The sequence below is a fragment of the Lithobates pipiens genome, unplaced genomic scaffold, assembly GCF_037356315.1.
Source record: "Lithobates pipiens isolate NorthernLeopardFrog02 unplaced genomic scaffold, aLitPip1_a1.2 Scaffold_30, whole genome shotgun sequence".
Lineage (NCBI taxonomy): Eukaryota > Metazoa > Chordata > Amphibia > Anura > Ranidae > Lithobates > Lithobates pipiens.
The window spans coordinates 107,369,077-107,394,209 of NW_027507791.1; the positions used below are offsets into that span (position 1 = coordinate 107,369,077).

The 25,133-nt window shown below is 43.6% G+C and overlaps 1 protein-coding gene across 8 annotated transcripts in view; it reads right to left on the reverse strand.

The window, feature by feature from the left end:
* Positions 1 to 25,133, reverse strand: part of RYR3 (ryanodine receptor 3) — a 1,008,486-nt gene that overhangs the window by 156,572 nt on the left and 826,781 nt on the right. For all 8 annotated transcript variants that reach the window (XM_077464742.1, XM_077464741.1, XM_077464740.1 and 5 more), the window contains 2 exons: positions 7,028 to 7,132; positions 1,028 to 1,109 (listed from right to left, as the gene is read on the reverse strand). In XM_077464742.1, coding sequence (XP_077320868.1) covers positions 1,028 to 1,109; positions 7,028 to 7,132 — 187 coding nt within the window. The remainder of the gene's footprint in view (positions 1 to 1,027; positions 1,110 to 7,027; positions 7,133 to 25,133) is intronic.

Consider the following 25,133-nt stretch of genomic DNA (forward strand, 5'->3'; position numbering starts at 1 on the left):
CCCTCCCAAAGCACCCCCCCAGCACATATACAACCCCCTCACCCCCATCTTGCACTAGCCCTCTCTCCTCCAAAAGCGTCCCCCAGCACATATCTGACCAGACCTTGCTAGCTCTAGCTCACTCTCCTCCCAAAACGTCCCCCTAGCACATATCTGACCCCCTCCCCACTAGCACAAGTCCTCTCCCCTCCTAAAGCGTCCTCTGGCACATATGCAAGCCCTCCTTCCCCCCCTTACTAGCGCTAGCTCTCTTCCCTCCCAAAGCACCCCTCACATATCTGATCCTCCCTTGCTAGCTCTAGCTCTCGGTCCCCTGCCAAAGCATCCCCCTAGCACATATACCTCCCCTCTCGCTAGCACAAGTCCTCTCCACTCCGAATGTATGCCCCACATATCCGAGCCCCCGCTGCTAGCTCTAGCCCTCTCCCCTCCAAAAGCATCCCCCAGCATACATCCAACCCCCCTGTAAGCACTAGCCCTCTCCCCTCCCATAGACTTCCCCCAGCACGTATGTAACTCCCCCCCACCCCCTGCTAGCACTAGCCCTCTCCCCAGGACATATCTGAACCCTGAATTTGGTACATTAAATATTTTTGACCACTGCATTCCGTTCATAGCACTTAAAATTCAGCCACGTACACTGTTTGCCACAGCGAGCTATGCAACACATTACTACTCTCTTTCAGGCCACCAAATGTGTCCCAGGTCTTTTACAATCTAATAGTGTATACCCCCCAAAAAAGCAACCGCTAAAGTGTTCAGGTTTGGCTTGAAGAAAAGGTGGCAACCCTACACAGTATAAAAAGCATGATTTACCCAGATAAAAGTGACAAAATAATAATTTACACAATGTAATAATGGTAGAATGTTTACTCATTGGCCCACTGTGTCTCCAATGATCCCAGGGAGAATCATGACTTACAGTTATTAAACTGAGTTTAAATATTATAATGCTTATATACATTAGAAGAGAACCTGCAAAACAAGAACTAAATGCAACATTTTCAACTTATACCAAATATCTTACCTTCTAGAAGAGAGAGCAGCATCACCACCATGTCTTGAAGGAGATCAAGTAGCTGTTTAAGCAGTTCAATCTGGCTGGAGTCCTAAAATTCACAATATAGTTTTATTAATAACTTATTCAATAAGCTCTACATTGCTTAAAATTATCTGCTCATGCAATGAACCATCTTTACTTCTGTTCTGTCTGAGGGGCCAGTTCACATCGAAATTTCACAAGAACACAATCCACATTCTTGTACAATTCCTATGCGACTCAGTACGGTGTGATTTACCTGGATTACACCAAAAGTAGTGCATGCTCAATTTTTTTTTAATTGCTACACCGGATTGCATTGTATTTGCGTTCTGCACAATGCTGGGCATACTTTGTTACAGGTAAGACTGAAGGCGTAGGGATTTTATTTTAGCTAAACTTAACCACTGCAGTACCAGTGTGGTTCATCCTCTTTATTACAAGGCTGCTCTTTAGTTTTCAGTGCTTTGATACTTTGACTGACAATTGTGGATGAGCCCGATGTTCGGCTGTTCAGAGAAGATCCAGATTTTAAGGATGTTCAGCAGGAATTTGTCCTGGCGAACATCCCACAATGCATTGCTTGAACCCTCATTGGCCAAGGTCATGCCCCTGGCCTCTGGCCAATGTTAGTTTACAGTAAAACTGCAGTCCATTCACACTTTCCAAGCAGCCTTTTATCAGCGTGTTGGTGGATTTACCTCGAGTCAGGAACAGCTGACACTGGTTTAAAGGAAAGACAGGTTAGTGTAATGTGTTTTCAATATTGTGCTAAATATATTCTACAGTTTAGTGCTATACAGTATACAGTACTCCATGCTATGTACACCAATCAGCCAGAACATTATTATCACCCACCATAACATGACCACCCACCTAATGCTAAGTAGATCCTCTTTTTGCCTCCAAAGGAGCTCTGACCCATCGAGACATGAGCTTCACAAACCTCTGAAGGCATATCATAGCATCTGGCACCAATCACTCAGTAGCATAAACTTTAAAGTGGTTACAACCACTTTAACCTACAGGTAAGCCTAGATTAATGCTTACCTGTAGGTGCATGAAATACCTTCCAAACCTAAAAGGTTTAGGAGATATTTGCAGAAATAGCAGCACCTTCGGGTCTGGTATAGATTTTAAGGGGAACTCCACGGCAAAAAAAAAAAAAAACGCGTGGGTTCCCCCCAAAATCCATACCAGGCTCTTTGGTTCTGAAATAAATTTTAAGGCAAACTCCACGCCAAAATTAAAAAAATTGGCATGGGGTCCCCCCAAAATCCATACAAGACCCTTATTTGAGGGGGTGGAAGAGCGAGCGCGCCCCCCCATCCTGAACCATATCAGGCCGGTTGCCCTCAACATGGGGAGGGTGCTTTGGGTTCCCTTCATCCCCACAACCCTTGCCCGGTGGTTGTAGGGGTCTGCGGGCAGGGAGTTCATCAGAATCTGGTAGCCCCCTTTAACAAGAGGGCCTCAAGATCCCGTCCTCTTTGTGAATGGATATGGGGTACATTGTACCCCTACCCATTCACCAAAAAAAGTGTCAAAAAGTAAAAACCACAAAAGACAGTTTTTGACAATTCCTTTATTAAAAATGAAAAAATAAAAAAATTGTCCCAATGGGGCATGTGCCATCAGATGGGGCGGGGTCATCAGGTGGCCCCGTCTTTGCCTTTATAACAGCTTTCATAGTCAAGAGACAGCAGTCGTCTAAGGTTTTTTTTTTCTATTTTTTGGGTCCGTCGAGCGGCGTGATTGACAATGGATATACATCACGGGACACTTTTTTTTCTTTATTAATAAAGGAATTGACAAAAGCTGTCTTTTGTGTTTTTTCCTTTTTGACACTTTTTTTGGTGAATGGGTAGGGGTACAATGTACCTGATACCCATTCACATAGGGGAGGGGGCCATGATCTGGAGGACCCTTGTTATAGGGGGCTTCCAGATTCCGATAAGCCCCCACAACCACCAGGCAAGGGTTGTGGGGATGAGGCCCTTGTCCCCATCAACATGGGGACAAGGTGCTTTGGGGGGACCCAAAGCATCCTCCCCATGTTGAGGGAATGTGGCCTGGTATGGTTCAGGAGGGGGGGTGTTAGCTCACCCCCCCCCCCAAATCCTGTCCTCCAGGCTGCATGCTCAGATAAGTATCTGGCATGTATTTTGGGGGACCCCCACGCCAGTTTTTGTAAACAAATTGGCGTGGACTTCCCACCTAAAATCCATACCAAACCCGAAGAGCCTGGTCTGGATTTGGGGGGGGGGGGGGCATGCTGTTTTAAAAAAAAAAAAAATGGCGTGCAGTTCCCCTTAATATCTCTATCAGACTCAAGTTGTTTTTTTCCCTTGATTTTTATCTATATTACCGGGAGCCAGCAATACAATACAAGTTTAAATTAAATGTTTTCCTTTAGAAACGTCATTTTGCTGCAAGACTGTAAAGCACGTCAGATAGATGCGTCACTTTACAGGCAGACTAAGATCTTTAAAGGAATATTTCATTTTTATTGTTTCACTTTAAGCATTCTTAAAATCACTGCTCCTGAAAAAAAACTTTAACCTTAATAACTTTTTTTTTGCATTGATACATGTCCCCTGGGGCAGTACCCGGGTCCCCATACACTTTTTATACCAATAAGTTGTTTATAAGCCTTTAAAATTAGTACTTTTGATTTTTCACATTCGTGCCCCATAGACTTTAACGATGTTCGCGTGTTCAAACTCATTTTTAACCTGTTCGCATCTTCTGCTGCGAACCGAACTGGGGGGTGTTCGGCTCATCCCTAATCAGAACACTTTTACCACATATTGTGAAGCGATGTTCCATCAAAGGTATTGGGTTTCTGCTTGACCATCAGAGAGTGCTGCTTGAAATTAACCAAATTGGGCAACTGTCAAACCAGCTGGCAAACACATTGTGCAGAAATATACTCCTCTCTAAGCAGACCCATAGACTTTAATAGGGTTCACACACATTTTTTGCCTGTGTGCGTGTTCTGGTGCGAACCGAACTGGGGGGTGTTCGGCCCATCCCTAGCACCAACGTATGCATATTTGCTAATTCTTAATGGCACCCGCCTGTGTCTGCCTACGGCAGTGCATTTTTGTGTTGTGCAGGAAAACATGCATATTTTGCACATGTTACCACATGGCATGCCCTAAAATGTAGTTTGTAAGGCAGAGCTACATGGTCTGTAGGTGGTAAATCCCCCCATCCCCCTAAATCCTCCCTCCTAGCACAAATTCTGTCCCCCCTTCAAATCCCCCTCCTATAACAAAACCTCTCTTTCCAGCACATCCCCCTCATCATACAGGGTTTGATTACTTCTCACTACCTGAAATTTTTGCTGCCGATCTGATCTGAGGACGATCCTGTAACTCCTGTGAACAAACAGGAGGAAGAGAGCAGCGCCCACACCTCCTCCTGGCTCCCTCCTTCTCCCTACTGCTACGTGTACTCTTAGGAGATTCAGCTGACCAACTGACAGTAAAGTGTAGATTGCCATCACTCTCTACTTTGTTTGAATTTGTGACTTCTCATTCTGGATAACTTGCTCTTCTCTCCCACATCACTGCCCACAAGCCGATAACACCTATACACAATCTGCCTAGCCGGATCAACTACACCTTTGCCTCAGTGTACTCTTGCCAGCAAAACAGAAAGCTGGGCGGGCCACTCGAGCTGTTCTTAGCAACCAATGATGTCATCGGTTGGCAGGATGTGGGCGGGCAGCCTGCACAGCTTTCCGTTTTGCTGGCAGGAGAACACAGAGCAGCTAGGAGGAGAAAATCACTGGGGGGAGGTGTGGGTTGTGCTCTCTTCCTCCTACAGGATCACTCTCAGATCAGATCGAGCAGGTTTGGGCAGTTTCATGTCATTTTGTTGCGGCAACCCTGGGGACCTTACACTGCACCCCAGGGTGCCATGGAACCCTGGTTGAAACACCCTGAATTAAGAGGTATATATTACCCTATTCATCCACCAAAAAAAAAATTTTATAATAAAAAAGCAAACAAACTTTGACAAGTTTTTAAGTAAAAAATAAAGTTATGCAAAATAGTCCCACAATGTAAATCTACCATCAGTCACATTGTCCAGTGATGCAAATCGCTCTTAGTCCTGATGTCTGACATCTGCTGATATGCAAAAAAAATAAAAATCTTCACACCACTGACATGATGCACTCCACCAAATTTGGCCATGTCCATATTTGTCCCCACCCCTTTGTTAACATTCCTCTATCATTGCTGAACCATAGTTGGTGGTCAGCTGAAGGAAAAGCATTTTGTCTGTGGTCAACAGGTTTTTTTTTTAGTGCATCAGCGACCATCAGGCATTAGGACAGAGGATGAATTTCATTGCAGGATGACATGATTGATGATAGATTTACATCTTGGGAAAATCAGTTTTTTTATTTTTTGTTAAAGGACTTGTCAAACCAAGCCTCCCCCTAAAATTGAGAGCATGTGGCTGGTAAGATTCAGCTAGGATGGAGGACTTTGTGTGGTCAAATTAAGGGTCTGATGCCAATTTTGGGGAGGTCACCTCACAATATTGTTTGTTTTTGGCATATGGTTCCCCTTAAAATGTATTCCAAATCTAAAGGGCCTGGTATTCATTTTAAGTTGGGGGCCAACACAATTTTTTTAAAAACAAATGTGACAGAGCTAGAGTAAAAATATTTGTGGGTAATTTACTTTTCCAAGTCAGCTTCCTTTATTTTGTAAAAATGGTATGGGGACCCTCCCAAAATATGTACCAGACCCTCACCCACTTGATTTATTGCTAAATAAAGGTAGCTTGCTGGGAAAAGTACCGGCATTTACCAGCAATTTAAATGGAATTGTATTTCTTCGTAACAGTGAGATTTGCTGCAGTAGGTTGTATACGTTGTACAGACAGAGAGAGATAGAGCTTCCTTTTTAAAAAAAAGAAACCGGTTTCCTTTATTTGCTGCTTTAATATCAATTTAAAGTGCCAGGACAATACAAAAAGCCCCCAAATCACCCATATTTGGAAAGTAGTCACTCCAAGGTGATCTCATTTGGAAATGAAGAAACATGCTGGTATTGAGAGGGGTTTGCTACACTCCCATCAATACATGACATAACATCTAGGGACTGCAGGAGTTGAAAACGTAGGAATAAATTAGGATCTTCAGGGAGCGTGTTTCCCATGGGACATCTCTTCAAGATGAGCTGTCGTGTATAAGGGTCATTAACGGTTATGAGGAAGATGCGAACCAGAGCGTTGTTTTCTTTTAAATTGCAATTACTTAACAAGACACATATACTGATCCCAATTAGCAGCCTATGTACCACTAAATAAACCTATATGAAGGAGACAGATCCTCCCAAGTCATCAGCTGAATGGTCGATTAACAGATCATTTCTTGAATATTATTTTCATTTTAATGTAGACTAGAAGGAAATATTGTGTTTTCAATTGTATGTAATCATTTATGTAGCTCACATATATACTCAACAGATCGGAAATTTTACTTAAATGTTTTTTTTTTCAAAAGCAAGTATTAGCCATTACATTTAGCAGATTTGTGCTTCCTAGCATGGATTTCATCCAATTATGTGATTTGATAACACAAGGAGCAGTAAAGATTAAGTCACGTGGTATAATAATAATAATTAAACTCTACTTTCTAGAGAGTAGACAGAGGGCTAGTGACATCCCCACTGGCTTTTACCATCTCCTTCCTGTGAACACATGAACATGTGTAGCCTGTTCATATTTATTGACCTCTGCATACACTAGGAGAAGGGAGAGGATGTCACTTTTATTGTTATAAATAAAAAAAGTCAAGGTCAAATATGCTTATATTACTCCAAACATAATTTTCATAATATAAATGGGTGGCTATCTCAAACATTGCATATGCAATATATATTTATTCATTTTGAGGCACATAAAGCTATAATAAAAATTAAAAGCTACACCAGCAATATTACATATTTTAAATAAGATTATTACCTGTGACAGTTTCATTTGCATGTTTGCAAAGACGTGGAGAAAACCAACCACAGCATCCCATAGCCTACTGTGTGCCAAACTCTGCTGGTTCCCTATGCATGGGCCCTGGAAACAGAAGGCACATGTTACATTATAGTTTCAGTTCAACTGGAACAGATAAAGATATTCTGAATAAAAAGCAGGAAACAAAGCAACCTGATCCCGTTGCCATTATTTTGTGCTGTATACTGAGCGTGTGAAAAAAAAAACAATTACACATACAGTCACTCTTTATTATTGTCACCTTGATGGTGTTTTTCTGTCATTTGCATAACATCCATTACTCCTACCATCCAACATACAACTGCAGGGTTCTTAACATTTTTAGTTATTATAGAGCTAACACTAGGCAAATCGAATACATGCCCAGGGCACATATAAATGTTCTATAAAGTTGTTTTATGTTATTTTTTGGGGGTATCAGCTTGTGAGGTGGACAATACAAATTTGGGAGGTATTTCCAATAATGTTAAAGGCATCCTCTGCTAAAAACATAATGTGAAATGCAATAAAATCCTAACAACAATTTTCTGGCAGTAATTTAATTAGGATTTTCCTATTCCTAATTCAGGCAAGCATTTTCTCCAGTGCCAGTAACATTACAGCCATGTGCAAATTCTGGTAGTTCCAACTACCACCACTTTAAGAATTTGTTGCTGCGATAGCAAAAGGAGAACCTAACTGTATGTGAACAACACAAACCAAAAATGCTACTTGATAATTTTTTTAAATATTTAAAGCAAGTCAGATTATTAATTTAGTATTTACTTTACTGGAATCCATCTGCCTTTAGCTTGGGCATGCAGACAGGAAGGTGCACTTAGCTGAGAAAACCCATCCTCCCCTTCTCTAGACCTCTGAGATGTATGACATCCTTTTGGACTAGGCTTGGAAACCAGGAAGGAACAGAAGATATGTAAAAAAAAGTTTAAAATAAGTACATTTTATTTCCCTTCCTACTTATTAACTAAGATGTGGAGCATAAGGATTAAAAGTAGTTAATGTTGATTAAGAGAATCAAGTTCAGCTTTAAATAATTACCATACCTCAAAGTGGAAAAAGCTAACAAATCATCCCAGGCACTCATATTCTTTATCCTTTTGGGCACCAAAATCACCATAGCTGCTCACTGGAAACAGCGTACAGTCCCATTCAGGGCTGTCAAACAAAAGATCTCATGGATTATGGCTCAGGAGAAGCTGGTCAGTCGTATACTAGACAAAGCCTCTTTCTTTGAGAAAGTCTGGGAACCCTGGGCCGCATTCCACAAAATCCCACTTCTTCCGGGACTATAAACGTAATTTGGTTTTCTTTTTTTTTTTTTTTTTTTTTTTTTTTTTTTCTCTGATACCCTGGTAGACCCCCCCCCCCCACCCCTCCCTGCTTTCCCTTCACCTTCCTCCCCCTCCCCCTCTTTAACACCTCTTTTTTAGACCGTTTTTGGTTCTGACTTGAGTTGACTATTCCTGTATTCTTCATGTTTTATGAACATCTTTTGATTTTTCATACCCACCGTATGGTTTTCTCGGCCTTTTGAGTTCTATGGTCGGAACAGGGGGTAACGGTAACTATACTCTAGATTGGTTTTAGTTACTAAGTTCATAACGAGCACGACGCAGCCTGGGTTTCCTGGGTCCATCTAGGGGACTCAGTCTTCGTTGCTATTTTTGGCTAATAGGTTGGATCCTCAAATTTTATGTATTTTGTCTAAACTCTAACGGACTATCCAGGTCTGGGTTGGGTGGGGGGGTTCCCTGCCACAGCAAGAGCCCTTTTCGGGGTGGTGGGGGGCCTTCGGACACTTTGCCCAGGTCCGTTTGCAATAGGGTGCAGGTGTGAGATGCACCCCCAATAACAATACTGAGCAATGACAATTGGCTATCCAAGTGATCTCTAACGGTCCAACCTATCTGGATGGCTGGAATCCATACATGGTCGTTATCCTTGAAGTTGTTACCCTTTTTCTGTTGTTACCCCAAATTGATCTACTGATATACCTACCCAGTTCCTGACCACTGTTCAATACATGTACGGTCTTGTTAACCCATCTGTTTTTCATATATGATTCAAATTATAAAGGGTTTATATTTTCCGACAACATATGCCTCTCGTTAGACAGTCTTACTTTACTATCACTAGTCTAATGTATCACAGCTTGATGTTGTATGCCTGACTTGTCTTGTTATTCTACTGTTTTGTTTTGCATAAAATCAATAAAAATATTGAAAATAAATAATTACCATTAGGTTTCAGATTTGGTAATTAACCAAATCTGAGCTGGACTACAGAGGCAAACCAGTAGAGTGGGTTGTGAATGTGTCAGGGAAGCTATCATGTACAGTATATGTCAGCTTCCTGCATGGGGCTCTATCCCTGTCTCCATTCAGCTTTCAGCCAGGAGATTCCCCAGGTGAAAGGTAAATGTAAACTGAGAGGCTGAGGATACAGGCATATCATACTCAAATATGGCAATGCCTATATTATGAAATGACTTGTCGATGGGTGGACTGAATAGAGGCCATGGATCCACCCATTCCAGTGTGGTGTCACTCAAAAGTAAAGTGGGCCTAATGGGTCAGGTCTCTTGGTTCCTCATCAGGCTCTACCCACCCCTAGTACAAAACTCTTCTTAATCTTATAGTACAGGACACAGGCATATTATTCATACACCATGAGATGTGCGCAAACAACTAATACAAAGGATGTATAGCAACTAAGCAACAGAACTTTGCCAATATGTAGGGTTGAGCGGACACCTGGATGTTCGGGTTTGACGGGTTCGGCCAAACTTCGCAAAAAAGTTTGAGTTCAGGATCCGAACTTGACCTGAACTTGACCCCGAACCCAAACCCCATTGAAGTCAATGGGGACTCGAACTTTTGAGGACTAAAATGGCTCTAAAAAAGTAATGGAAAGGGCTAGAGGGCTGCAAATGGCAGCAAAATGTTGTTAAGAGCATGGCAAGTGCTCTGCAAACAAATGTGGATAGGGAAATAACTTAAAATAACATAAAATACATAAAAAGAAAAAATTATATGCTGGAGGCCCCCTTCTCAGAAGAGGTACAGGAAGTCATTAAGAACCTCAAATCAGGTTCTGCTCCAGGCCACAATGGTCTCCCTAACCCCTATTACAAGACATTTACCACCACCCTGACTCCACATTTGACAACATTTTTTAACGCAAAGACACAGGGAACCCCACTTGATCCTCACATAAACACAGGCTACATTGCAGTAATACCGAAACTTGATAAAAACCCGGAAGAAGTCAGTAATTATAGACCCATCTCCCTCATCAATAGCGACTTAAAAATCCTTATGAAACTCCTTGCAAATTGTCTAGCTTCCTTCATTAACCGATATGTTCATAAGGATCAAGTGGGATTCATCCCAGGCAGACAGGGCCCTGATCAGATCAGAAGAGCTATAGACATCCCTCCGTCCCTCTCCTTACATTCACTCCTAGGGGTCGGTGGTTAAGTTCCTCCTCTCTGGCAAAGCTAGTTCCCATTGGGGGTGTCCAGGGAGGAGATACACCTCTGACCATTAACAGGAATACCAACTTCATTCTAACACTACCATGTCTGTCTAAAATGATTTTACATTTTATATCTCTGACGTGTTACACTCAATTCATCTTGTTGCGCTGCCTGTAACCTTTCTATGTTTTGACTGAATCAATATTCTGAATGTCACTTTCAAATGTATTATTCTTGTTGTGATACAAAATAAAATACTTTGAAATTAAAAAAAATCTAAAATAATAATCTTGACCTAGTAGGAGGTTGAGATGACGGTGGATGTGGTGGTGTAGGTGGAAGCGACGGTGGAGGAGGACGAGGTAGCCAACACTGGTTTTGTTTATAATTTTATTATTTTTTTAAATTAGGGTACACCCCAAAAGAGTGAAAAAGATCAAAAATACAACAATGGCTGGGTAAGGTCAGTATACATGTCTATTCTGCACAAGGTACGGACAAGTCCTGTGGGATCCATGCCTGGTTTATTTTAATGAACATGAGCTTGTCCACATTGGCTCTGGACAGGCAGCTGTGTTTGTCTGTGATAACGCCCCCTGCCATGCTAAATACACGTTCAGATAATACACTGGCTGCAGGGCAGGCCAGCACCTCCAAGGCATAAAGGGCAAGCTCAGGCCATGTGCCCAATTTGGAGACCCAGAAGTTGAAGGGGGCAGACCCGTTAAGGATGGTACATTGTCCTTGTAACGGGGATCCAGCAGCGTGGCCACCCAGTAATCAGCACCAGCTAGAATGTTAGCAACTCGGCGGTCGTTGCGGAAACACTGCAGCATTTAATCGCTCATGTGTGCCAGGCTGCCCAGAGGCAATGAAAAGCTATCCTCTGTGGGAGGTGTATTGTCTGTGTCCTCTGTATCCCCCCAGCCACGCACCAGTGATGGCCATGATCTGCGTGCCACCCTGCTGTGAACATGGTTCCTCCTCCTCCATCTCCTCCACCTCATCCTCCACCTTGTCATCCTCCAGAACTGTGCCCTTGCTGGACAATTGTGTGCCTGGCGTTTGTTGGTGCAGAAACCCACCCTCGGAGCCACTTGGGAATGACTGCCCTGAAAGCCTTTGAAATGATCCCTCTTCCTCCTCCTCCTTCTCCTGTGCCACATCCTCTTCCATCATCGCTCAAAGCGTTTTTTCAAGGAGGCATAGAACTGGGATAGTAACGCTGAGAACAGCGTCATTGGCACTGGCCATGTTGGTGGAGTACTCAAAACAGCGCAACAAGGCTCACAGGTCTCGCATGGAGGCCCAGTTATTGTTGGTAAAGTGGTGCTGTTCCGCAGGGTGACTCACGTGTGCGTGCTGCAGCTGAAACTCCATTATCGCCTGCTGCTGCTCGCACAGTCTGGCCAGTGAGTGGGAAGGCCGAAGTAACGCTGCAGCGCTGACAGGCAAGCAGCAGCAGGGTGAGAACGCCAAAAGTGCGCACAGACAGCCCCCACTTTCTGCAGCAGCACTGGCATATGGGGGTAATTTTTAAGGAACCTCTGGACCACCAAGTTCAGCACATGTGCCAGGCTGCTATGAGATTTCACCCATTATCGCACACCACCAGGCCGGGCTTGAGGCTAACTGCCACCAACCACTCATCGGTCTGTTGTTCCATGTCCCTCCACAACTCCTGCGCGGTGTGGGGTTTTTTCCCCAAAACAGGAAAGTTTTAAAACTGCCTGCTGTCGTTTGCCCCTGGCTGTGCTGAAGTTGGTGGTGAAGGTGTTACGTTGACTGGATGAGGCGGCGGTAGAGGATGAGGAAGCGGAGTTAGCAACAGGATGCCAACTGAAGCGCCCTGCAATCCTCGTGGTGGAAGGACATTCGCCAAACTGCTATCCGCCTCAGGCCCAGCCGTCACTGCCTTTACCCAGTGTGCTGTTAGGGAGATATAACATCCCTGACCGTGCTTACTGGTCCATGTATCCGTAGTTAGGTGGACCTTGCCACAGATGGCATTGCGCAAAATGTTTGTTTTTGCCCTAAATGGGTGTTTTTAGAATAGCAGAATAGAGCAACAGTTTCAAAACGGTGTATCTCACACGTACAGATAAGAAGTAAATGTTATTCAAAATATATATTTTTACCCTAAATTTTTTTTTTTTGGAATAGCAGAATAGAAGAACAGTATCTAAAGTGTGTATCTCACATGTACAGATATGCAGGAAACATTGCAAACTATTTGTTTTTGCTCTAAATGGGTGTTTTTAGAATAGCAGAATAAAGCAACAGTATCTAAACGGTGTATCTCACACGTACAGATATGAAGTAAATGCTATTCAAAAAAAATATTTTTGCCCTAAATAATTTTTTTTTGGAATAGCAGAATAAAACAACAGTATCTAAAGTGTGTATCTCACACATACAGATATGCAGGAAACACTGCAGAAAATCAGTTTTTGTCCTAAATGGGGTTTTTTAGAATAGCAGAATAGAGCAACAGTATCTAAAATGTGTATCTCACATTATCATATGCAGTGCTGGTGCATTGAGCTTGCATAAAGTTATAGTTATAGTTAAAAGTTATTTTCTCTGGCACTGGGCTCAGGGCAGTGTAAAAAGATTGTGCACTGCACCCACACAAGAAAATCAAGGTAGATCGCTGAGTAATTCGATTTCTGAAGCAGGACTCTAAATCTCTCCCTCAAAGCAGCAGCAGCAACCTTTCTCTACACTATCTAAAGCAGAGTGACATGCTGTGCTATGTGCCTCTAGCTTATATATACATACAGTAAATTGTTCGGGTTCGGGTCTGGGACCCAAAAACCCAAAAGTCCGGTACAAACCCAAACTTTACAGTTCAGGTTCACTCAACCCTACCAACAGGCCCAATAAATAACAAAAAATAGGGTTCAAGGAACCAAGTTCAGAGTGCCACTACAAGAACCTTGCAACCAAACACTGCATCCACAGAAGATTGAACATCCACCTGGAAAACATTGAGAAAGTATTGACAGAAGACCAGGTGGTGGTCTTACACAGTAGGACAACAGAGGCTTGGTGCCTAAAAGCCCAGAATACTACTACAGATTATGGTAGATTGGGCTCCACCATGATCCACCATGTAATGGTAGAAGTGGTTTTTAGATACATGTGCCTCACCAAACATATGTCTTCCTTGGAAGGGCATATGTGGGAGGCAACTTTAAAAGACAGCTTCCACTGTCCAAGCCTTTTGCCATAAGATTCTATGCATATGAATGGAGATTATAGCAATTCTGAGTATTTGTCTCATGACATATTCCAGGACATCTACACAAAAAAGGCAGAGCAGAATGCAATTGCTCTAACAGTACGATCCTGAAAAGCAGGGTTATATTGGTTATTTAGTGTCCTAGTCCAGTTAGCTGCTATGTCTGACATACAGTACATAAATAGAAGCAAGAGCTGGCTGAAGGACTGGGCCTGCCAGGTTAAAGAAAACTTTTACTGTTCAAAAAGCTTTCTTCAAGGTTAATAACTATTACATACATTTCGACTGAGACAGCAGCTTTGTAGTACACAATAATGAGGAACAAAAATAAGTACGTAGGTTCATAAAGATGGACTCATAGGAGCCCAATCAGACGTGCATAAACACATTCCAAACAGATTGGAGCTAGGAAACGCAATAATAATGCACCCTTTTAATGACTGATATAGGTCCAGTGGTACTGGCAGTTAGAAGGTGGATGAAGAAGAAGAGTAAAGGGAAGAAGGAAATGTCAGGAGGTACTGATGATCAAATTGGGGGATAATATAATGGTGCTAAGGTTCTGTGGATCGTAGTGTGTGTAACTTAATTTTTTACCTAAAGTATGTTGAGGGTTGGGGATTTCCAGGCTGATGGTATCATTTGCTTAAGTTTGTAAAAAAGAGTTTAAATTGAGCTGTCATAAGGTCCGGAGGCCTTTGGTTTAAGATAGCAACTGAGGGGTCAGGGTTGCCCAGTGCCATAGATAATATGGTAAAGGCCTCAATCCAAAATTTGTGTACAGTAGGGCATATATGTCAATGTGTTCCCTGCATTCTGCTGCCTCTAAAGCTGTTAGGAGCATGGTTTGGTGCATAAGTCTAAATGCAAGCTTGAACCAGGTACCAGTGGGAAAATAACTTATATGGCAATGTTGGCAGAGCAAGATTTGGTGGTATGCCATATATTGGCCCAGTCCATAGTGACACTGAGGTCAGATTCCTACTTGGAGCTAAATAAAATAAAATAAATTAAATGAGACACAAAGTGAATTGGTAGCCCTTAAGATCAGTCCATCAAAGTAAGAAAGTAAATATGAGTATGTCCCTTTAAATCCTTGTGACAGTGAAGCAGACCCTTTGTACTCCACGACAAAATGTGCACCTCCACCACATATGTTAAGCGCTTACCAGACAGCAAACTTAAGGAAGCTTGTGGCTAATACCCAGCCAGGGCCTTTATCCTGAGGGAAAATCTGATGTCGGCTCATAGACAGGGGAAGGCCAGGCAGATATCCTTAAAATCTCATATGGACCAGGAATCAGCTCTGTAGTCAATGGGCATCAGTATAAAGGTATACAAAGTAAACCCAAAAGGAAAAAGCTTGTCATAGTGTAAAAGACAATTATATCTTTAATAGTAAAAAGGTAATGCACTTACAGCAAGGAGTAGAATAAAAAGCATTGGTTAAAAGCCAGCCGGCTTACATAGACCACCTGTCCTTCCAGGATTGTATCAACGCGGTGACCTCAGCATGTCCCTCTTTCCGACGCATTTCATTGCAAGGTGACATCATCCTGGGGCATGGGCGGTGTGCTGACCGCTTATATAAGAGACAAAGAAACTACACCTCGATCTGAGTCTCAGGTGGCAAGCCGAAATTCTCCATATTGAAAGAGGGAAACACATCCAGTTCATAAGAGGATGACCAATCATTAGTCAATAAAGTTATCCACTAAAATGACAAAAACAGCATATTGGAATCCATAGTACCTATCGGCAGGGGAGGGCTGGCAGCCTTAGGCCTGGGGGGCAAGTCCAGTCAAGTGGCCCATTAAACCCCAGAATCAGCTGACCATCCATTACACCACATTTCCCATACAGAGAGAGAGAGAGACTGCTTGACACTGCCGGTCACACTCTCTGTGCAGGCAGTGTGAAGCGGTCACTCTCTGTGCGGGCAGTGTGAAGCGGTCACTCTCTGTGCGGGCAGTGTGAAGCGGTCACTCTCTGTGCGGGCAGTGTGAAGCGGTCACTCCCTGTGCGGGCAGTGTGAAGCGGTCACTCCCTGTGCGGGCAGTGTGAAGCGGTCACTCCCTGTGGGGGCAGTGTGAAGCGGTCACTCCCTGTGGGGGCAGTGTGAAGCGGTCACTCCCTTGTGGGGGCAGTGTGAAGCGGTCACTCCCTTTGGGGGCAGTGTGAAGCGGTCACTCCCTTTGGGGGCAGTGTGAAGCGGTCACTCCCTGTGGGGGCAGTGTGAAGCAGTTACTCTCTCTGTTCAGGCAGTGTAAAGCAGTTACTCTCTCTGTGCAGGCAGTGTAAAGCAGTTACTCTCTCTTTGCAGGCAGTGTAAAGCAGTTACTCTCTCTATGCAGGCAGTGTAAAGCAGTTACTCTCTCTGTGCAGGCAGTGTAAAGCAGTTACTCTCTCTGTGCAGGCAGTGTAAAGCAGTTACTCTCTCTGTGCAGGCAGTGTAAAGCGGTTACTCTCTCTGTGCAGGCAATGTAAAGCGGTTACTCTCTCTGTGCAGGCAGTGTGAAGCGGTTACTCTCTCTGTGCAGGCAGTGTGAAACGGTCACTCTCTCTGTGCAGGCAGTGTGAAACTGTCACTCTCTCTGTGCAGGCAGTGTGAAACGGTCACTCTCTCTGTGCAGGCAGTGTGAAACGGTCACTCTCTCTGTGCAGGCAGTGTGAAACGGTCACTCTCTCTGTGCAGGCAGTGTGAAACGGTCACTCTCTCTGTGCAGGCAGTGTGAAACGGTCACTCTCTCTGTGCAGGCAGTGTAAAACGGTCACACTCTCTGTGCAGGCAGTGTGAAGCGGTCACTCTCTGTGCAGGCAGTGTGAAGCGGTCACTCTCTGTGCAGGCAGTGTGGAGCGGTCACTCCCTGTGGGGGCAATCATTTTGGAGCAGTCTCCGCGAGAGAGACTGCATGATTGCCCCAGAGAGACTGAGAAAAAGAGCTTGCCCCTTCCCCACACCCAGTACAAAGACCAATAAGACTGCAGGAAGGTGAAGACAGGGTGCAGGCTCCACCTGTGTCAATTGCGGGTAGTGAGAAAAGCACATGCAGGTGCACACCCTGGGGCACCAGCCAGATTAAGGGCATTGTGGGCCTGGTGCTGCAGTGGAGCAGGTTTAGGAGTGGCAGGAATATGAGGCAAGTAATGTAATTTCCCAGCTCTCCTCTTACTGGCCACCCTTCCCATGTTTCCAGAAGCCTGTGCTAGCTTGTGCCCAGACAGGTGTAATGCTAGTGAAGCCTGGCACATGATTTACTAAGCATCCATAAGAGCCGTGTGTGGGTGTGTGCTCTGAGGTGAAAGTTTTCAAGCCATCAGAATACAGTGATCGCTGCCGGCAGCTTAGCAGCCAGCAGTGATCAAAAAAATAAATAAATAAAGACAAGCTGGTTGTATTATATCAGTTGATAGATCAAATTCTGTGCAGCCAGTCTGCACATAGATTGATTGAAATTTCTGCTGAACAGGCAGAATTTCAATCTGTCTATGGTGGCCTAAGTCCACCAGTCTCTGTTTAATAATATCCTCAAATCTTCTGAAAGGAGCGCTCCACTTAGGTGTAGAAATTCACTTTGAACTCCACCTTATTTCCAGAACTCTTTTTAGGGCCCTTTCACACTGAAGGCGCTTTACAGGCGTTTTAGTGCTAAAAATAGCGCCTGTAAACTGCCTCTCATGCTACCCCAGTGTGAAAGCCCCGAGTGCCCTCACAATGGGGCGGTGCGCTTGTAGGACATTCTGAAAAGTCCTGCAAGCAGCATTATTGGGGCGGTTTGGGAGAGGTGCCCTGCCTACTGAAATGAGCAACACAGGCGGTTTTAACTCTTTCTTGAGCTGCTAGTGGGTCTTAAAAGTGCCCCGCTAGCGCTGCAAAAATGAGCAATGCTTTACCACTACTGCCCACACTGCCCCCGTGTGAAAGTACCCTTGGATATTAGATGTGCAAACAATAAGGTGAGAGCACATCTAATACCTACAGAGAGTAATGGAAATGAGGTGGAATTCAAAGTGAACCGTATAATTACCTGCAGGGATTGGCATTTAGAGGGTTAAAACAGGCAGGGATGAAATGTAATATCAACTCCTCACTGCCTGTCAAATGCCTCTGAAAAGTGACCTGAGCATGGATCACTTTTTAGAGGAGTGGCTGCTGCAAGTGAATACAAGCCTTTAGTGTGCTGCAGTGCGAGTGTACTGGCGGCTTTCACAGTCCCCCAGACTTCTTTTAGGTTGCACATTTTTGCTGCATTTTCTGGAATTGCAACAAAGATGCAGCATGCAGGACGTTTTCAGAACATGCAGTAAAAATGTGCAACCTCTATGGGACCAGGGACAACATGCAGGAAGACTGCCAGGACACCAGCACTGCAGCCAAACCGCAGCATTCCAGTGTGAGCCCACATCATACCATCTAGAAGGTACTGCTCAGACTGCTAGAAAGAAAAAAAAACTTGTTGGCTGCAAAGTGGGGGAGGGATGAGGAGTTCACTTACTAGGATGGTCTCAGCCTCCCAGGAGCCTCACTGGATTCCAGCCGACTGCTTAGATTGAACTTTCCCGCCCACACATCCTCCTCACAGACAACACACGGGCTGCCCCGGAGTGTGGGCGGGGAAAGAAGCAGGTCCTGCCTCTGCCAGCCAATGGTGTGGAGGAGGGAGGGGCTGGGCGGGGCTGTGCTGTGTAACACAGACTGTCAGCCCTGAAATGAAGACATCGCTGGATCACAGTACTGGACTCGGCCAGCTCAAGATCTGCGCATGCGTGCTCTTGAGCTGATGGCACAGCAGCCTTTGCCACAGCATATCAGAGCAGCCCAGGGGGCAATTGCATCCCTGCCCCCCAGCCCAGCCCTCCCCTGCCTATCGGTAGCTATATTGGTCCACTAGTGCCCCTACTATCTAAGAAAAAAATGATTAGATACCCAACCAGGAATTACTCCAGTTAGCATTAAAAAAACAAAACTAAAAACTAGAAGATTAATGACGAAATGTTATATCCCTTTCCATGATCACCTCTTAGCCCCTGTACACACGGTCGGAGATTCTGCCAACCAAATCCGACGGATTTTGTCCGTCGGATTTAGTCCGACGGATTGTGTCCGAAACTGTTGCATACACACGGTCAGACTAAGTTGTCGAAAAATCCGATCTTTCAGAACGTGATGACGTAATTTTGTTACGATGGGACTACATTCAGGCTAGTAGCCAATAGCTTTGATGTAGGAATTTGATCTGAGCATGCGTGGCACTTGGTCCGATCAAAATTCGCTACACATGATCGGAGTATGTCCGATCGAACCAGTTGGTCGGGAAATATTTCCAAAATTGTTGGAAAATGGGGTTCGACGGATATTCAGATGGAATCAGTCCGATGCATACCACACACAGTCGGATTATCTATTAGAAGTTAATCGACAGCCTAGCCCCCCCCCGTGGTCAGATCAGAATATCAACAATTATTTAAAGAAGCTAAGGACCTATCAAATAACAATAGGTTACAATAAGAAATAATTCATTATTGATCATAGGTTGGTATAAAAAAATATTCATATTAAAATTATGCCAATCAGTTTATACAAATTGCTATTTGGTAAAAAATACTTAATTAAGAAATAGAAAATATATTTAATTTGTGAAATTAACATAATATAGTTGGCAAAAATTACTCATTTGGCCTCCTAAAAACCTAAGTCATTGCATCTCATCCAAACAATTGGCTATGCACCATAAGGGCACAGATTATAGTGCGCTGCCTCAGCAACATGTTGAACCAAGCTCAACCTAATCGCTACTCCTACCATCATAGTCTCAATGATGTTCCATAACAAGCAGACATGGGAACCTGAACTAAGTCAGGAATCCCAATTAAGGATAAAACCCAAGACTCAGAACCAGTTTACAATAAAAAATAAATAATCAAAAATTGTCAATAAAAGGCATTAACATCAATGTCCACATTTAAACCATGTGGAACATAGGACTTAATCCTATGGATCCAAGACATTATAGTGCTTATGGTGCATAGCCAATTGTTTGGATGAGATCTGTGGATTTAGGTTTTTAGGAGTCCGAATTAGTCATTTTTGCCAACTAAATTATGTTAATATGACAAATAAAATATATTTCCTATTTCTTAATTTAGCATTTTTTACCAAATAGGAATTTGTATAAACTGATTGGCATAATTCTAAGGCCGCGTACACACGCGGGGACTGTTCGCCCAACTTTGTCCGTCAAACAGTTTCGGCAAACAGTCCGCTCAAAATTAGCATGGACGGACATGGCCACACACGACGGACGAACAGTTTGCTGAAACCGTGCGCGATGACGTGAACGGCACGTACGACGGGACGAAAAATACGACGTCCTATACACTGCATTATAACTTTCGGCGTGAAAATCCTTTCTGAGCATGCGCGCAACTTTGTTTGACGAACAAGCCTACACACGCGGGGACTGTCCGCTGAAACAAGGTTTCAGCGGACAGTTTTTCGGAATTTCTGAAAAACCTCGTTCAGCGGACTGTTCGCTGAAACTGTCCGCTGAAAGCCCACACACGAGCGGACTGTCCGCTGAAACTTGGTTTCAGCGGACAGTTTCAGCGAACAGTCCCCGCGTGTGTACGCGGCCTAATACGAATATTTTTTATACCAACCTATGTTGAATAATCAATTATTTCTTATTGTAACCTATTATTATTTGAGAGGTCCTTAGCATCTTTAAATAATTGTTGATATTCCGATTTGGGCGTTGTCGATTAACTTCTATCAGTGATCTTTTTGTGTAATTCCGCTAGATGAGATTCAATAATGAAACAAATTTTCGTTTTGTTTTCTTGTTCTGGTTACCAATTATTTGGAGTCCCTTAGAGGTGATCATGGAAAGGGATATAATGTTTGATCATTAATCTTCTGGTTTTTAGTTTTTTTTAATACTAACTGGAGTAATTCCTGGTTGGGAATCTAATCATTTTTTTCTTAGATAGTAGGGGTACTAGTGGACCAATATAGCTAGGTATTATGGATCCCGATATGTTCTTTTTGTCATTTTAGCGGTTAACGTTTGTTTTTTTGAGGAGTGGAGTAATCAAATTTAGACTAATCCTCTTATGAACTGGATGTGTTTCCCTCTTTCAATATGGAGGATTTAGGCTTGCCACCTGAGGCTCAGATTGAGGTGTGGTTTATTTGTCTCTTATATAAGTGGTGAGTCAGCACGCCGCCCCAGAATAATGTCAGCTTGTGAGGAAACACATCGGTAGGAGGGACGCGCTTACGTCATCACATTAATACGATCCCAGAAGGACAGTTGGTCTATGTAAGCCGGCCAGCTTTTAACCAATGCTTTTTATTCTACTCCTTGCTGTAAGTGCATTACCTTTTTACTCAAAGTTATAGTTGGTTTTTACACTATGATTTACTATGATTTTTCCAAGCCATGATATACTGTGTGTAGAGGGAACCATTGTGTCATGAGGAGGGATAGTATGGTTAAAGAAAACATTTAAGACTGACAATCAACAGAATCTTTAAAAAAAGGATCATTTTCAATCAGTACAGTCAGATGCTTGTTTAGGACAGAAATAGCAGAATCAACCAGCCGAATAGCCCACTCTTCTTTCCACTGTATAGAATTAATCAAAAATTCTTATGGGAGTGAAAATCCCTTCAGGAATGACCCAACAGTCATAGACTGCACATTCTATCTGTTCATGAATGATTTGCAAGTCTCTTGTAGGTCTCTTCGTGCTCAAATGGGCATGGTGAGATGGAACAGAGTCAATCTGCACAATGCCGAGGCTTTTGCAAACAGAAGCAATGAGCTTTTAAATGTTATCAAGCACATTGCATGAAGCTCCCTTTTCATTATAGTGTCAATGTGGAGGAGAGAAATCTTCCACAGTTTCCTTCAACACTACCTTAACCTGCTCTTGATTTCCTTGTGTGTCCACTACTTTAGGCATGGCATATTGGAATCCAGCTCCAGTGGAGAGTAGGAGAAGAGATGGGGAATTTCTGAGCCTTGGAAAAAATGGCTGTATTAAAGCAGCAATCTGTCCAATAAAATGTAACACAGATGCAAAATATTCTGCTTTTGTCAAGTAGGCTGCTTGTTTTGTGCTTAAAATAGAGCTAAAATCAGATGCTGAGGGCTGTGCAAGAGGCACATTGTTACTTTGAGGTTGAGTCTTGTGCAGGCCTTCGGCAAAGTGAATATTTACCTCTTGCTTTAAAATTGTCTCACATTCGCCTGGTCTCTGCCATAGCTACAAGTGTGGGTATTCCCCTATGGGGTGCTCATGGAGTACAGTGTGGAAAACAGGGTAAGTGTGCACGGAAGGAATATGTGATAACCCAGGTGTAGATGATACTGCAATGAATACGTGTGGCAAAGGGATGGGAGGAAGCACCTGAGTACCTTATAAGGGATCTAGGCAAAAATAGCCTGAACGTGTCCGACCAGTGGTGTAATATAACACCACCTTGTTATCCACCCAAGTCTGAGCTCTGAGTGATTACATTTTAGTTTGAAAAGTTTGCACATTGAAATGAGAATATTCCAAACATAGCCCTGTTCATGAAGCTGAACTGCATGTGTTGCAACAAGTGCTAAGGTGAATGCCCTACACATGATCCAGAGGCCAAAGCAACATTACAAACTATACCCACAGCATGGAGTCTGTGTACAGCTCACAAGGTTTTACAGAGGTTATAATGATGTGGATACAGTGCTTTTGTGCATTATCAGACAGTAAAAGTTGATTTAAGAATTCAAGAAATTAGCAAAGTAAAATGACCTGAAGCTAGGAACCTATAACCCATGGTGTATGATTAGGGTAATAATGTTAGGCCAGAGTTAAGTTTTAACAAACTTGTTAACAGAAGATCAGCTAGCAGCCTTGCATATCTGAAAAACAGATGCCTAATGCTAATGCCAATGCTAATGTGCCTAATGCTGAAAAGCCCAAGAAGCCCTAACAGATGTAGCAGAGTGTGCTTTGACAAGGAAAGATGGTTCTTTGACCTTAAGTATATAGGCTTGATTGATAAGTTGTCAAAACAATGTGGAGATGGTGGAGCAAGACACAGGTTGCCCTCTGAGGGGGTCCTCAGAAATGAAAAAAAAAAGAGTCAGTACTTAAGCTGTACCCAAGATGTAGACTCAAACAGCATGCACTACACATCCAGAGAGTGAAGGGACATCTTCTTGGAATAGCAAGGAGCAGGACAGTTTCCTGGATGAGGTGAAAGGGAGTAACCACCTTCAGTAAAAAAGAGCTTTTGTCCTCAGAACAATCTCTAGGCAGTAAAAGGAAAGGTGTAAAGTTCACCAACTGATGCCGAGGTGATGGCAACAGGAAATGCAACATTGAGAGTGACAATAGACAGTGGAATATCTCTGATAGGCCCAAATGGCAGTTTATGGAGAGTCGACAGAACCAGGTTAAGACCACACGGGCCCACAGGGGAATGAATTGTGAACCAACGAGCAAACAACATTCTGTACAAAGCCTTTCATTAACGAATGAGAAGCAGAAAGTCTTTGAAAGTGAATTGGTGGATCAGAGGTCATACCCCTGATGCTACTCAAGGCCAAATGTTGATCCACACTGATTGAAAAAAAAACAGGATTCAACACAGAGTACTTCCGGGGAAGGAAATGTCTTGCTTTGTACCGTAAAAAATGTGCCTTCTAAGTGTGATGGTATACCTTGTTAGAGGTTAACTTCCACTAGGAATTGTAGGGATAGGCCCCTATTCTTAGGACTTGGGCTTTAACAGCTAGGTCATTAAAGCTAGTGATTATTAATTAGGTTGCTAGACTGGCCCTTGGGACAATAGTTCTGGACAATCTGGGAGGGCCTACAGAGAGTCCGTCAGATATCTGAGGACTGACTACCTTTTCTGCCTGAACCAGTTTGGTGTGGTAAGAATGCCCTTCATTTTGATTCTGCACAGGAAGGAACCACAGAGTGGGAGACACATAGATAAGATAAACTCATCCCATGGAGTCTTCAAGGCATCTAAATGAAGTGAATCCCTGGACCTGGAAACAAGTTTGTTGTTGAACCTGGAAACCTGGAGGTCCACATCTAATATCTCCCATCTTAAGACATCTCTGGATGAAGGGATCACTAAAATAGTTCAGATGTTGATGACTGAGGTGGTCCACCTGACAATTTTCTACATCTAGAACTTGCAGGATCGGGTTGGTACGTGTAAATTCGCAGCCAGAATCTGATCCATCTCTCTTTGAGTTGCACGACTTCTGGTTCCCCACTGGTGGTTGATGTAAGCAACTGCAGTGGTGTTTTCTGAATAAATCTTGATTGGATGACCCTGTAGTTGACAGGTCCAGCATTGAAGTGATAACCAAATAAATCTGAGCTCCAGAATGTCACCACAAACTTCCACTAGCGACCCCTGTATCAAGAGAGAATTCACAACTCCTCCCCAGCTCCCTAGGCTGGCAATAATCATGAGGATCTTCCCGAGCAAGAGCAAAAAGAACTTTCCTGATTTTAAACTATATATGTGACCCATGTAGCAAGGGCAGGCTAGCTCTTGCTACATAAGTGATTGTGCTGGTCCAAAGAGCATGGCTTCCTCTGCCACACAGCCAAAATGTCAAGTTTCAACAGCCCAGAGTAAAATTGGGCGTAAGAGACTGCTACGAAGGGGGCCAACATTCTGAAATGGCCAAACATAGGAGTGAAGGGTTTGAAGCTTGTACTTGGAAGGGAAATCTTGGACAGGAAGATGTTTTGGAGGAGTCCCAGATACTCAAAGCGATAAGTAAATACCAGTGCAGATTTCTGGAGGATTTATTAGGCTTCAGCTGACCGTGCAAAAGCAGCTGCAGCTATAGGTGGGCACTGATGGTCACTAATAGGCTGCACTGATGGACACTGATAGGCTGCACTGGTGGGCACTGATTAGGTGGCACTGATGGGCACTGATAGGCTGCACTGATGGGCATCGATGAGGTGGCACTGATGGACACTGATGGGCTGCACTAGTAGGCAATGATGGGCATTGACAGGTTGCACTGATGGACACGGATAGGCTGCACTGGTGGGCACTGATGAGGTGGCAGTGATGGAAACTGATAAGCACTGATGAGGTGACACTGATGGAAACTGATACCCACTGATAGGCTGCACTGGTGGGCACTGATGAGGTGGTACTGATAGACACCAATGGGCACTGATAGGCTGTATTGGTAAGCTGCACTGATGGGCACTGATGAGGTGGCATTGATGGACACTGATAGGCTGCACTGGGGGCACTGATGAGTTAGCGTCGATGGGCACTGATAGGCTGTGCTGGGAACACT